General features: G+C 44.0%; 1 protein-coding gene across 1 annotated transcript in view; it reads left to right on the top strand.

The window, feature by feature from the left end:
- Positions 1-15,094, top strand: part of LOC143111983 (neutrophil collagenase) — a 36,064-nt gene that overhangs the window by 5,513 nt on the left and 15,457 nt on the right. The window contains exons 5-10 of the mRNA XM_076274233.1: positions 1,927-2,088; positions 2,291-2,420; positions 3,944-4,077; positions 4,950-5,109; positions 6,632-6,735; positions 9,485-9,539. Of these exons, the coding sequence (XP_076130348.1) occupies positions 1,927-2,088; positions 2,291-2,420; positions 3,944-4,077; positions 4,950-5,109; positions 6,632-6,735; positions 9,485-9,539 (745 nt within the window). The remainder of the gene's footprint in view (positions 1-1,926; positions 2,089-2,290; positions 2,421-3,943; positions 4,078-4,949; positions 5,110-6,631; positions 6,736-9,484; positions 9,540-15,094) is intronic.

Genomic DNA, 15,094 nt, shown 5'->3' on the forward strand with positions numbered 1-15,094 from the left:
TAGCCTATTGGGGGGCAGTCGTGGCCTATTGTGGGCAGTCGTGGCCTATTGTGGGGCAGCCGTGGCCTACTGGTTAGCGCTTCGGACTTGTAACCGGAGGGTTGTCGGTTTGAACCCCTACCAGTAAGAACGGCTGAAGTGCCCTTGAGCAAGGCACCTAACCCCTCACTGCTCCCCGAGCGCCGCTGTAGCAAGGCAGCTCACAGCTCCGAGTTAGTGTGTGCTTCACCTCACTGTGTGTTTACTAATTCACGGATGGGATAAATGCAGAGACCAAATTCCTTGAATATGCAAGTATACTTGGCCTAGAAATACATTTTTACATAAAGCTCAGGGCAGTTAGGGTTCCCAACATTCTTCCCCTGAAGGTCCCCAACCCCAATCCTACCTGCCCTATATATCTCACTATAAAACGCACCACGTAAGAAATAAAGGCCTAGCTAGCTGCCTCGAATACAAGCCTTCCCCAAATAAAGGTGCTGTGCTTTGCGCAGCCTAAATAAAAGACCCCAGCCATAATTTGAGGATTTACGATAGTCTGTCTCCTAAACATTCCTCAGCCGTTATGTATGGCTGTTAAGCCCCTCCTTTTTGCCCATCATTGCAGCAGCCCCGTCAGTGCACATAATCGATGAGGACGGAATCGTCTAACACTGTTGTCGTTTTGTCCAGCTGAATAGCAAAGTTACTATTCCTCAGCTTCTTGTGCAGCTGGTTTCAGAATTTCAGTCATTTTATCAATTCTGCCTTTCTTTTTTATCAATCCTGTTTTTTTTTTTATCAATTCTGTCTTTTTTTATCAATTCTGTCTTTGTGTTGTCCGAGAGTGGGACAGTTTTCATTTTATCAACAACATGCGATCTACACAGCCTCTTCACAAATTTCAGGCAGGCGGGTTTGATTAGCTGCTCTGCAATATTGTGTGGCTTTATGTAAATACCATTATATGTTACAGACTCTAACACATTTTTTTATGAAGATGGACAAATCCCACAGCACAAATGTGACCCAGCAAGGCGAAACCAGTCGTCTTGCGCACAGTGCTATTTTGAGAAAATCCACGATGAACAAACGTACAGGTTAAAATGTCGAATAATACGTTTTGACTGTTAAACCCTGACTTTATTTAGGTGAAGATTAAACACATTAGAGGTCATTCCACTTGTCCACGATGCTGTAAGGTTTTACGGTAAAGCTAAAATGTAGCCTACTCATTAGGCTACTCGTTACTCAATGTGCAAGCTCTCTATCGTTCTTGGCAGATGTAACCGAATATGAATGTGAAAGACTTGCCTTTCAGGGCACGAACGGTCAAAAGCACGAACTTTTAGAAATATCCTGGCGTCATTTTACAGACCAGGAGTAGTTTTCCATTTACGTAGCAGTAGCACATTTTAAAAGTGGGCCTATAGCCTACACAATCTGTGTACATAGAACTTCTCCCCTTACTTCCCCAGAAATACATTAATTATATTAATTATTTTAATTATATTAGTGACACCTTATGACCGTCCCTGGTATTAACTAGGGGGCAGAAAAAGACACTCACTCGGTTGATAAAACTGGACCTAGTCAGTCATCCGCTTCAAAGTCACGCAACCATAAGGCTAATAATAGCGGTGTCCTCACACTATCGCACTATTACTGACTATTTATATAAAAAGTTGATTTCTCCTCTTCTGGCGTATCGTGACAGGAGAACCATGCCAACTTTGGATGCGGTTATCTTAGCGATACTTTTTGCAATACCCTCGATATACATATCGTTGGAAAGCTTAGTCAATGGCCGTTCATGTGAGCACATTAACTTAATTTTGTAAATGTTACCAAAACGACTGGTTTCGCCTTGTAGGGTCACAAATGATTTAATTAGGAAAGACATTATTTAAGAACTCACAGGGCGTATGTGACATGTTGCTCTTGCAGGCCATAACCTGTTTGCTGTGGCGGTGCATGAGTTTGGCCACACATTAGGTCTTCCTCACTCTCCCGACCCTGGTGCAGTCATGTATCCGGCCTACAACTTCGTCACACACAGCGACTTCCAGCTCTCCTTTCAGGATGTGAAAGACATCCAGAAAATGTATGGTATGTGTCACATTTATGTATAGTATGTGACTCACATATGTGCTATTGGTCATCATTCAAATACCAACAGGATACACAGAGCATGATATGGTGCCTATCTGGTGTATGTGCTACATGATATGGGGCCTGCCTGGTGTGTGTGCTGCATGATATGGTGCCTGTCTGGTGTGTGTGCTAGCTTTGAGTGTGTTGTGCCACCCAGGCATCCATCCAGATTTTAATTGGATGGCACTAAAGCGTCCACCTCCTAAGACCCCAGAGCGCTGTGACCCTGACCTGACCTTCGACGCCGTGTGCAGCATGCAGCAGGAGGTCGTCTTCTTCAAAGACAGGTACACAGAGCGAGTCCAGAGCAGGTATATAAGGCGATCCCAGAGCAGGAACATAGGGCGATCCCAGAGCAGGTATACAGAGCAGGCACATAGGGCGATCACAGAGCAGGAACATAGGGCGATCCCAGAGCAGGCACATAGAATGATCCCAGAGCAGGCACATAGAACGATCCCAGAGCAGGAACATAGGGCGATCCCAGAGCAGGAACATAGAGCAATCCCAGAGCAGGAACATAGAGCAGGCACATAGAGCAATCCCAGAGCTGGCACATAGAATGATCCCAGAGCAGGTACATAGGGCGATCCCAGAGCAGGAACACAGGGCGATCCCAGAGCAGGCACATAGAATGATCCCAGAGCAGGTACATAGAGCAATCCCAGAGCAGGTACATAGAGCAATCCCAGAGCAGGCACATAGAGCAGGAACATAGAGCGATCCCAGAGCAGGAACATAGGGCGATCCCAGAGAAGGTACATAGAGCAATCCCAGAGCAGGTATATAGAACGATCCCAGAGCAGGTATATAGGGCGATAGGGCGGTCCCAGAGCAGGTACATAGAGCGATCCCAGAGCAGGTATATAGGGCGATCCCAGAGCAGGTACATAGAGCGATCCCAGAGCAGGTATATAGGGTGATAGGGCGATCCCAGAGCAGGTATATAGGGCGATCCCAGAGCAGGTACATAGAGCGATCCCAGAGCAGGTATATAGGGCGATAGGGCGGTCCCAGAGCAGGTACATAGAGCGATCCCAGAGCAGATATATAGGGCGATCCCAGAGCAGGTATATAGGGCGATCCCAGAGCAGGTATATAGGGTGATCCCAGAGCAGATCCCAGAGCAGGTATATAGGGCGATCCCAGAGCAGGTATATAGGGTGATCCCAGAGCAGGTATATAGGGTGATCCCAGAGCAGGTACATAGAGCAGGCATATAGGGCGATCCCAGAGCAGGTATATAGGGTGATCCCAGAGCAGGTATATAGGGTGATCCCAGAGCAGGCATATAGGGCGATCCCAGAGCAGGTATATAGGGTGATCCCAGAGCAGGTATATAGGGCGATCCCAGAGCAGGTATATAGGGTGATCCCAGAGCAGGTACATAGAGCAGGCATATAGGGCGATCCCAGAGCAGGTATATAGGGTGGTCCCAGAGCAGGTATATAGGGTGATCCCAGAGCAGGTACATAGAGCAGGCATATAGGGCGATCCCAGAGCAGGTATATAGGGCGATCCCAGAGCAGGTATATAGGGTGATCCCAGAGCAGGCATATAGGGCGATCCCAGAGTCAAGCCCATGGTGCTCAAAATGGGGCAAATATTAAGCAACATGATTTAAGAACTAGTATTTGCCCCGTGGCATCCATTTTCAACGTATCCATTTTTCAGCCTGCGGGGTTCCATGTAAGTCTATTATAATTAACTCTATATAAGTCACAGTACCATCACAACTACTTTAGCTTGAAGATGTGTTTGATGCTGAAAACAACAAAACAAAATTTGAATGTCTGTGTTTTTACTTCAGATTTATGTGGCGATCACACCCACAATTTGACATGATTGGAGTGGCGTTCATAAGCAGCTTGTGGGAAGATGTACCATCACACATCGACGCTGCATACGAGGATGTGGAGGGGGGCACCATGCTGTTTTTCAAAGGTATCACCAACCATATCACGCATGCCATATCACCAAGTGCCATCAACACTAACAAGTGCCATATCACCAACGCATGCGATATCACCATCACCACCAACGCATGCCATATCACCAACGCATGCCATATCACCATCACCACCAACGCATGCCATATCACCAACGCATGCCATATCACCATCATCACCAACGCATGCCATATCACCATCACCACCAACGCATGCCATATCACCAACGCATGCGATATCACCATCACCACCAACGCATGCCATATCACCAACGCATGCCATATCACCATCACCACCAACGCATGCCATATCACCAACGCATGGCATATCACCAACGCATGCCATATCACCATCATCACCAACGCATGCCATATCACCATCACCACCAACGCATGCTATCACCACCAACGCATGCCATATCACCACCACCACCAACGCATGCCATATCACCACCACCACCAACGCATGCTATCACCACCAACGCAAGCCATATCACCAACGCATACCATATCACCACCACCACCAACGCATGCTATCACCACCAACGCATGCCATATCACCATCACCACCAACGCATGCCATATCACCATCACCACCAACGCATGCCATATCACCACCACCACCAACGCATGCCATCACCACCAACGCATGCCATATCACCAACGCATGCCATATCACCATCACCACCAACGCATGCCATATCACCATCACCACCAACGCATGCCATCACCACCAACGCATGCCATATCACCAAATGCCATCAACACCAACGCATGCCATTATCACCAACGCATGCCATATCAACAAATGCCATTAACAGGTGGCTTGTGTGTTATATAAATCAAAAAATGTGTTTAAACATTACAGGCACTCAGTACTGGGAAGTCAGTGGAATGACCCTGAAAGAAAATTCGCCCAAGAACATCACTGAGCTGGGCTTGCCACGGATTCTGAAAGCCATCGATGCAGCCTTTCACCTCCGCTTCGAGCGCCAGACGGTGTTCTTCGCAGGCAGAGTGTGCTGGAGGTATCTCTAAAACACACACATGGTATCCCTAAAACTCTATTCACTTTATGAATGACCAGACTCTAGAATGACCAGGCTCTAGAATGACCAGGCTCTAGAATTACCAGACTCTATTCACTTTGTGAGTGACCAGACACTAGAATGATCAGATTCTATTTGTTAAGGAGAGTGGCAGTCACTGATCAGTAATAATTAGTAGCCGCTGTGGTGCATTGGATTAAAATGCCGGAGATGATGTACACTCAATGGTTGTATTTATTGCAGGAATGAATGGAGTTGGTGATGAATATTATTGTCTGAGTTTGTGTATATGTGAGTGTGTGTGTGTGTGTGGTTCTGGAAAAGAGACAAATACAGAAATACTTCAATATAAACATCCACAGATTAATGCCTAAGGCTAACAGTGACACACATATGAGCCTAGCAGCAACCTGATATACTGGACCAAAAGTCATATCCCGATATATTTAGGTTGAATATCGATATATGATATATATCCCGATATTTTTTCGGCAAAGTTAAAGCTGTAAAATGAAATGTTCAGTCAAATATGTTATTGAAAACTCACTACTCAAATACTACTAGGCTAGGCTAGCAGCAAATCTTCTCTTACAATGTGCAGCCTAGTGCACCACATTCTTTCCATAGGAGTTACAGTCAAACACGCTGCACAAGAGCCTTCAGAGGGAAAGGCACGATACAAAACATTATACTAGCAAACTAGCAATGTATACAGTAACCGCGAACCTATAACAATAATTAAATGACACGCACTCGCGTTAATACCGCGGCCCATAAACAAACACTTGAGTTCTAATAACACATTTACCACACAGAATAACACTGGCAATCTCAGCACAAATATTACTATGTTGCAATACGTACAGGTCTTCGAACGCACACAATGTAACAATAGAAATACAATGTCCAGTCCAACGCAATAATCCACTCTGTAAAGGCTATAGCCGTCTCCAATGTATCTGCTCCTTCTCTATTCCCGCCACTGAGCATCCTCAGCGCAAGCATCCCCAGGCTCACACTCTGATAGGTTGAACAAGTGGAGTCAGAAGGGGTGCACGCGCTGCGAGCATGACTCAGCGGAGACAACAGCAGTCCTTCGCAACACTATTCACTTTGTGAATGACCAGACTCTATTCACTTTGTGAGTGACCAGACTCTATTCACTTTATGAATGACCAGACTCTAGAATGACCAGACTCTAGAATGACCAGACTCTATTCACTTTGTGAATGACCAGACTCTATTCACTTTATGAATGACCAGACTCTAGAATGACCAGACTGAGTGACCAGACTATTCACCGTATGAATTAGTTTGGTTTACCAGGCTAGTTAACCCAACCAATCTGCCGCTGCCTGTGTTACACACACCCTGGTATAAATCCACCACATGAATGAATGTCAGTGTTGTGTATCAGAAGTACACAAAACATGCATACAGTACCTGTGTCTCTCAATATATGGAAGATGTTAAGGTGCACTTGTTTGTTTGTTTTTTTAAGATATGATAACGAAAGGCACAGAATGATGGATGGATACCCCAAGCTCATCACTCTGGAGTGGCCAGGACTCAGCGGACCCATAGATGGAGCTGTGATGTCTAATGGTGAGCAGCTACTCTACAGGATGCAAACGTGTCTAAACTCCTAGTTCCTACCCAGCAATGTGCAAACAGCTCCTACCCAGCAATGTGCAAACAGCTCCTATGTGCAAACAGCTTTTATGTGCAAACAGCTCCTACCCAGCAATGTGCAAACAGTTCCTATGTGCAAACAGCTCTTATGTGCAAACAGCTCCTACCCAGCAATGTGCAAACAGCTCCTATGTGCAAACAGCTCCTTTGTGCAAACAGCTCCTATGTGCAAACAGCTCCTATGTGCAAACAGCTCCTACCCAGCAATGTGCAAACAGCTCCTATGGGCAAACAGCTCCTACCCAGCAATGTGCAAACAGCTCCTATGTGCAAACAGCTCCTATGTGCAAACAGCTCCTACCCAGCAATGTGCAAACAGCTCCTATGTGCAAACAGCTCCTACCCAGCAATGTGCAAACAGCTCCTATGTGCAAACAGCTCCTATGTGCAAACAGCTCCTACCCAGCAATGTGCAAACAGCTCCTATGTGCAAACAGCTCCTACCCAGCAATGTGCAAACAGCTCCTATGGGCAAACAGCTCCTACATTCCTATCCAGGCAAACCTAGTCTCACAAACAGTGCAGCTTTACTCCTATCCAGGCAAAACCAGTCCTTCCTATCCAAAAGTAAATACCATTCTAACACTCATATTTAATCTAGACTTGGCATGTGTGAGACTAACCTCTGGGCTCAGCTGTATAACGAGTAGAGGCTCTGCCAGCTGGCTAACTGGTGTTTGAGTCTTCTATGTGTCCGTTTGCTACCTTGCTTGTGTGGGAAATAGAAATCATCAATGGTTAACCATACCCTCATGAAACTTAGACATGTGTCTTAACGACAGTCATAAACATGTGCAACTTTAGTCTAATATGAAGTTAATGAATTAGCATCGTACTGTACTAGTAATTAACCCTTAGAACCCGATTGACGCAAAGTGCGTCAAAAAACACACCCTTTCTTCTCTGTTACATTGCTCCGGAACGGTTCATCGCAGCGAGATGAAACCTTTATTGCACGACAGAGCAGAAGTGGGGCTTTCCAACGAGACTACACACTTGTCTGTACGATCAAGTATGAAAATTAAAAAAAATCAGGAAATTAAATCAAATTGCATCATATTTACAGTCTATACTTCTCTGCTTTCACCTGCACACACATTACTCTAGTTTGAATTACTCGCGAACCCGTGATCGCATCGATATGGCAAGCCTATCAGATGAAAGAGGGGGCACAGGGCTATCCATTGGTACCATGTTTATCGATCCTTCTGGCTTATAAAACCAGACGAAGTGACTGCAAAGTAATAACGTCATGTACACAAACCAACGCTGCACACTCATTACTCTCGTTTCAATTACTCGCGGACCCGTGATCGTGACCGTGATAGATATGCCACGCATGTCAGATGAAAGAGGAGACTCAGAGCTATCATTTGATACCAAGTACATCCTTCTGAGTTATGAAACAGACGAAGTGACAGCAAAATAATAACTTCATATAGCTGGACTTACCCCACGTTTTTGTCTGTTCTTGTGGCAAAGCATGTTTATAATCCAATGCTATCATGTGTTTCTCTATGGCAAAGCATGTTCATATTCCGGTTTTGAGATCCTAGCAAATTCCTGCATGGCATCCAATTCAAGGCTCACATTGCATCCCAATTTGTTCAACAAATAAACACCTTTTTGCCTTTACTTTGTTCATGTCAATGCAGTAAAAAGTTGAGAATTATTATGACTGCATACACACAGGCACGCAGGCTAACACGCAACCTCGGGTCAAGTCAAGTCAGATCAGTTCGTGTCACAGATATGGAGCGCAGAAAGGTCATTTTTCATCACTAAATAAAAAATGCCACTTATTTCCGAAAATCACACAGCAAATATTTCTGTAAATTGCTCAGCCCCAGAGTATCCCTCCAACATGGCAATTATATAGCCCGATTCAGGACAGTCTGCCCTATACACACATGAAATGCATGTAGAGCTGTGAGCTTGCTGTGGTGAGATACATGTCGAAATATAAGAATTTGTATAATACACTTTTTATATTTTAATTCTTTAAAAATCTAAATAAAATCAATGCTAGTATTAACACATGAAATGATGGCAGATCTGAATAGCCTAGACTCTCCTGAAAAAAACAATATATAATATATGTGTGTGGCACTTACAATGACCAGAATAAATCCTTATGAATAAAGGTAGTGAAAATGCCCTAAAAACAGCTTAGGGTTCTAAGGGTTAACATGAAGGATCAGCATCGTGGTGTACTAGTAAATAACATGAAGGATCAGCATCGTGGTGTACTGGTAATTAACATGAAGGATCAGCATCGTGGTCTACTGGTTATTATCTAGTAATTAACATGAAGGATCAGCATTGTGGTGTACTAGTAATTAACATGAAGGATCAGCATCGTGGTCTACTGGTAATTATCTAGTAATTAACATGAAGGATCAGCATTGTGGTGTACTAGTAATTAACATGAAGGATCAGCATCGTGGTCTACTGGTAATTATCTAGTAATTAACATGAAGGATCAGCATTGTGGTGTACTAGTAATTAACATGAAGGATCAGCATCGTGGTCTACTGGTAATTATCTAGTAATTAACATGAAGGATCAGCATTGTGGTGTACTGGTAATTATCTAGTAATTAACATGAAGGATCAGCATTTTGGTGTACTAGTAATTAACATGAATGATTGCTTCTCCACAGGATTTGTGTACTTCTTCAGAGGAAACCAGATGTATGAATATGACCTCAAACTGAAGTATGCTACAAACACTCTGCCAGCCAACACATGGCTTCGGTGTTGATGAGTTTAGACTTGACTATTAAGCATGTTTTTCTCTCAGTTAAGATGAGTGACTTGTGCATGTGTAATGCATATGTATTGCATAGATACATGTAAATATGTAAATTGTTGTATATTACAGAAATGTAAATCAGTGCTAATTGCAAACAATAGTTGAAAATAAATTTGAAATTTAGCTTTTTTATACTGCCTTTGTGACATGTTATAAATGCAAGTCCTATCAGATAAGATGTATGTGTTGTTGCATTAGATCATAGGTTCATAGGTTAAAACTGTTACAACTGTACTGTGTGCTTTGAAAAGAATGAATCTCTGTTTAGTGGTGTTTAGTGGCCGTCAGGTTTTCCTGTGGTGCGTTGGTAGCTGGAATTGGTCCTGAATAAGGCCTCTGCTGATAAGAAGCAAGGCACACTGAGACTGTTTGATCTAAATAAGTTTGTACTTGAAATGGACCAGAACAGTTATATCCCAAATTTGTCTGTTGAGGGTAGAGAACCCCAGGGATTGTGTGTACATTGCAATTTTTTCAGGTTTCAAGTTTTGCCAGGTTTAGCCTCAGTTATGAATTAAAATGTGTTTAATGCAATACATATAAACTGTAGAGTAGGGCTGGGCGATATATCGATATAAAAGATATCGATATAGTTCAAATTTGCGCCGTGATCCATGCTCCCCGCAAGCCGCTGACCGGAGCTCTCTGCACTGCTCCCCTCTGCACTGCTGTGAAACTGCACGCTACTTTTCTCATATAAATATATTTATTTCAGAAAAAGATTGGCCTATTTTATTTTATAGGCTATTTTTATTTAAGATAAAAGGTGCATTTAAATGTGCACCTTACGGAGCTTTGATTTAAAAAAAGGCACTCCAGTTTTATGTTTACAATTTATTGTTATTTGAGTAGTGAGTTTTCAATAACATATTTGACTGAACATTTCATTTTACAGCTTTAACTTTGCCGAAAAAATATCGGGATATATATCATATATCGATATTCAACCTAAATATATCGGGATATGACTTTTGGTCCATATCGCCCAGCCCTACTGTAGAGATGCAACCTGGTCATTAAAATGATTAGAAATGGGATTTTTTTCCCAGGTTTTTTTTTTCTTTTTCTCCCCCCGCCCCTTTAGCAGCCCTCAGTTCAATGTTGGGTTCCTGAATTGGCCCTCACCAATCAAAACTTTGAGAACCCCTGCATTAGATATAGCAACATTAAATGTACATGTTACAAATGCAAGTCCTATCAGATAGGATGTATGTGTTGTTGCATTAGATATAGCAACATTAAATTTACATGTTACAAATGCAAGTCCTATCAGATAAGACATATGTGTTGTTGCTAAGGCAACTTTAAATTCAAATAAAGCGTTCAATGTGAGAAATGTTGTTCTTCTGTGTGTTCTTAGACATTCCTCGTGTCTTTGCTGTTGCGTTCACCAGTTCTGAAATAAAAAGGGCTGGCTGGCCACAGACCCCACATCAGCCCTAAAAGCATTCCACTGAACTCTACACACACATCTTGCCTGCTCCTTTTAAAGGACTCCTTTTTATGATTTGCCCATATGCTAGCTGCCTCTGCCTACATTATTCTCAATCATAGCTGCCTCTGCCTACATTACTCAATCATAGCTGCCTCTGCCTACATTAGTCAAGTCAAGTCAAGTTTATTTATATAGCGCATTTCATACACAGAGGTCATTCAATGTGCTTTACATAAACAAAACCAAACAATAATAACAAACTAGAAAATGCAATTCCAGGGAATTACCATTGCATGTAAATGCAAAAAAGCTGCTGTGTATAACATTATATTACTTACAGTATGATTATTCAGATTACAGTCTTACAGTATTCTTGAAAACCACTTACTTGGTTAGATGTTAGCTTAGAGTATATGACAGTCAGTAAAAATAAATGGTCAATTCAATATTGATTAACATTCTTTGTTTTAATACAGCAGAATGATACTCAGAATACACTAATGAACACTTACCAATGTAAGCTTGAAGTAAAAATCACAGTTGTGTGTGTATATATATATATATACAGAACTTGATAATGCCAATCATATTATCCTAAGACAGATCTATTTATCAGTGGTAACTCTGAACTGGCAGCAACAGCTAGAGGCCTCAGTTAATGGTATTAGGTCAAATTTGATGGTGATATATACACTGAAGAATAAAAGAGTCAGCCCTTCAGATGATCAGTTTTAGACAGAACTTAGGTTAGAATCTTATTTTTCACACAGCACAGCTCAGGTCTAAAAAGAGAGGTCTAACAGCACAGCTATGTTTCACAGATGTTACAGCACAGGAATGATTCAAAGGTATGAACTTGAATCTCACTGCAGACAACAACTGCAGTGAGTTGGGAGAGAGAAAGGAAGAACACATAGGCTACTACTGGCAAATCCTCTCCAATTGTTTACAATTGGACTCTGGGCGTTTGGAAACAGCTGAGGGAGGAGGCTACTTGAAACTGCGAGTTTCGGTCGGTGTGAGCGAGCGGACTTTCAGTTGACAGTAATTAACACCCTTTTGAACAATCTAAGCTGTGCGAACGTCAGAGGGCGGGATCAGACGTGACTAGCTCCTTATAATATCGGAGCACCTCTCAGGTAATCAGACAACAACTGCAGTGAGTTGGGAGAGAGAAAGGAAGAACACATAGGCTACTACTGGCAAATCCTCTCCAATTGTTTACAATTGGACTCTGGGCGTTTGGAAACAGCTGAGGGAGGAGGCTACTTGAAACTGCGAGTTTCGGTCGGTGTGAGCGAGCGGACTTTCAGTTGACAGTAATTAACACCCTTTTGAACAATCTAAGCTGTGCGAACGTCAGAGGGCGGTCTACGCTGATTCATCATTAGTGAGACGCGAGGACAGCTGCAGGCAATTCCTGTCAGCATAACAATAGAGGCTGTTGCTGAAGCGTCAGCGTAAGCGTCAGCCCTCGTTTCAGCCGTCCTCGTTTAAGACGGACGCTGTCAAGACAAGCAAGTTTACCTGTGCAAGTTCACCGAGCACAGGCGCCGACAAAGGCAAAAATGTGCCATTCCACCATATCTGTTATCACCGGCCATCGCAGAAAACGGCATCATGCCAAAAGGGGCAGAAATCGCCTTAACCTACAGCAACTTAAACGGTCCTCACCTACAGAAACCTCTTTCTCCATGGGCTTGTGGAACTGTCAATCCGCAGTCAACAAAACGGATTTCATAGCTGGCTATGCCAACCATCTTTCGTTGGAACTCCTTGCTCTCACTGAGACTTGGATCAAACCAGAGAACACAGCCACCCCGGCTGCACTCTCCACTAACCTTACACTATCCCACACCCCTCGTCCATCTGGACGAGGAGGTGGGACGGGCCTGCTGATCTCCAACAAATGGAAATTCACCCCGCTACTGCCTTCAAACAAATATGTCTCATTCGAATTCCATGCCATCACAGTGATCGCCCCAGCAAAACTCTACGTGCTGGTCATCTACCGCCCTCCAGGCCAACTAGGCGACTTTTTGGATGAACTTGACACTCTGCTGTCCTCCATCCCTGAGCATGACTGTCCGCTTCTTCTTCTCGGCGATATCAACATCCACTTAGATGCCCCAGGCTCAGCAGACTTTTTGGCCCTGATCCACTCCTTTGACCTCAAACTGGTTCAAAGCCCACCGACACACAAAGCTGGCAAAGAGCTTGACTTGATCTTCACTCGGAACTGCAGCGCAGACACCCTCACGGTGACGCCTCTCCATCTTTCTGACCACTTCTTCATCCGGTTCAACGTCAGCCTGACAGAACAGCCTCCGGCTCCTCAGCCGATGGTCACGTTCCGCCGCAACATCCGGAACCTGTCTCAAACGCACTTTTCCTCTGTGGTTGCCTCCGGTCTACCTCCACTCAACACCTTCTCCTCTCTGGAGGTTAATGAGGCCACAGACTCGCTCTGCTCCACACTGAGCTCGTGTCTAGACGAGCTGTGCCCTCTTACCACAAGGCCAGCTCGATCCAAACACTCTCATCCATGGCTAAATGATACCCTCCGATCGCAGCGCACCAGACTCAGAGCCGCGGAGAGGAAATGGCACAAATCCAAACTAACTGATGACCTCAAAAACTACCAGACACTCCTGGCCTCCTTCTCAGCCAGCATCACTGCTGCTAAGACGGCTTTCTACAATGACAAAATCAACAGTGCTACAGACACTCAAACTTTTTTCAACCTTCAAATCGCTACTCAACCCTCAGATGCCTCCTCCTCCATCCAGCCTTACTGCAGATACCCTCGCCTCATTTTTTACAAACAAAGTGGCGGCAATCAGCGGTCAATTCTCTACATGCCCACTCAACGCATCGGACTCAGATACCGCACTCCTACAACCTCTAGGGACTGCTAGATCATCTTTTTCAGCATTCACGCCTCTCTCCGAGAATGAAGTATCTAGACTCCTGACATGCAGCCGTCCTACCACATGCTCGCTGGACCCTATACCTACGAGCCTACTTCAGTCCATCAGCCCGACCATCGCACCAGCTATCACACACGTGATCAATGCATCGCTAACCTCCGGCACATTTCCAACAGCGTTCAAAACGGCCCGGGTAACACCGTTACTTAAGAAAGCTTCTCTCAACCCTGCTCAAGTCGAGAACTACCGCCCTGTCTCACTCCTGCCTTTCTTATCCAAAGGCATTGAACGAGCAGTCTCCAAACAGGTCTCTGACTTCCTTTCACAGAACAACCTTCTGGATCCAAATCAGTCTGGGTTCAAAAGGGTACCTCCAGACCGCTGCGCTCCTCAGACGAACGACGTCTAGCTCTACCTCCGGTACGCTCAGGCCAATCAAAACTTTTCTCATCTGTTGTTCCTCGCTGGTGGAACACACTGCCAGTTCCTACAAGGGCAGGGACATCCCTCTCCATTTTCAAAAAACTCCTGAAGACCCAGCTTTTTAGAGAACATCTCCTCTCATAGCAACACTTACAACAAGTCTTGCTGATCCTAGCACTCACCAGCCGTCTTAAACTGACACGTAACTGTTAAAAACAGCACTCACTGATGCACTTATTCTTACTGTACTCTAATGTTTTTTTAAATTGTCCTAATATTGTTGAGAATTGCTCTAAACTTAAACTGTTTACCATGTTGTTAGTCGCTTTGGCTAAAAATGCGTCAGCCAAATGTAATGTAATGTAATGTAATGTAATGAATGGTTGACAAATATGATTCACAGGTATACATGTTCCATATAGTTAGTGAGTATAGTCCTCACACAACAATATAGTTCTCAGAATGTCTCAGTGTAGATCTCAGATAAGTCTCAGTATGGTTAAAAGGTATGTGCACAGATATGGTTACATGTTTGTAAGAATGTATGTTAGTATGTCGCTAGCGACATTGTCAGAGATGTATGGTTGACAGGTGTGCACTAGAGGTGGGTCGGTCGCGAACGAACTAGTTCCTTCGAACGGGTCTTTAAAATGAACGACCTGAACTAGTT

The sequence above is a fragment of the Alosa pseudoharengus genome, unplaced genomic scaffold, assembly GCF_046254945.1.
Source record: "Alosa pseudoharengus isolate Yale_2024_CS ecotype anadromous, Long Island Sound unplaced genomic scaffold, YU_APseudo_1.1 YU_APseudo_1.1_scf_8, whole genome shotgun sequence".
NCBI classification, from domain to species: domain Eukaryota; kingdom Metazoa; phylum Chordata; class Actinopteri; order Clupeiformes; family Clupeidae; genus Alosa; species Alosa pseudoharengus.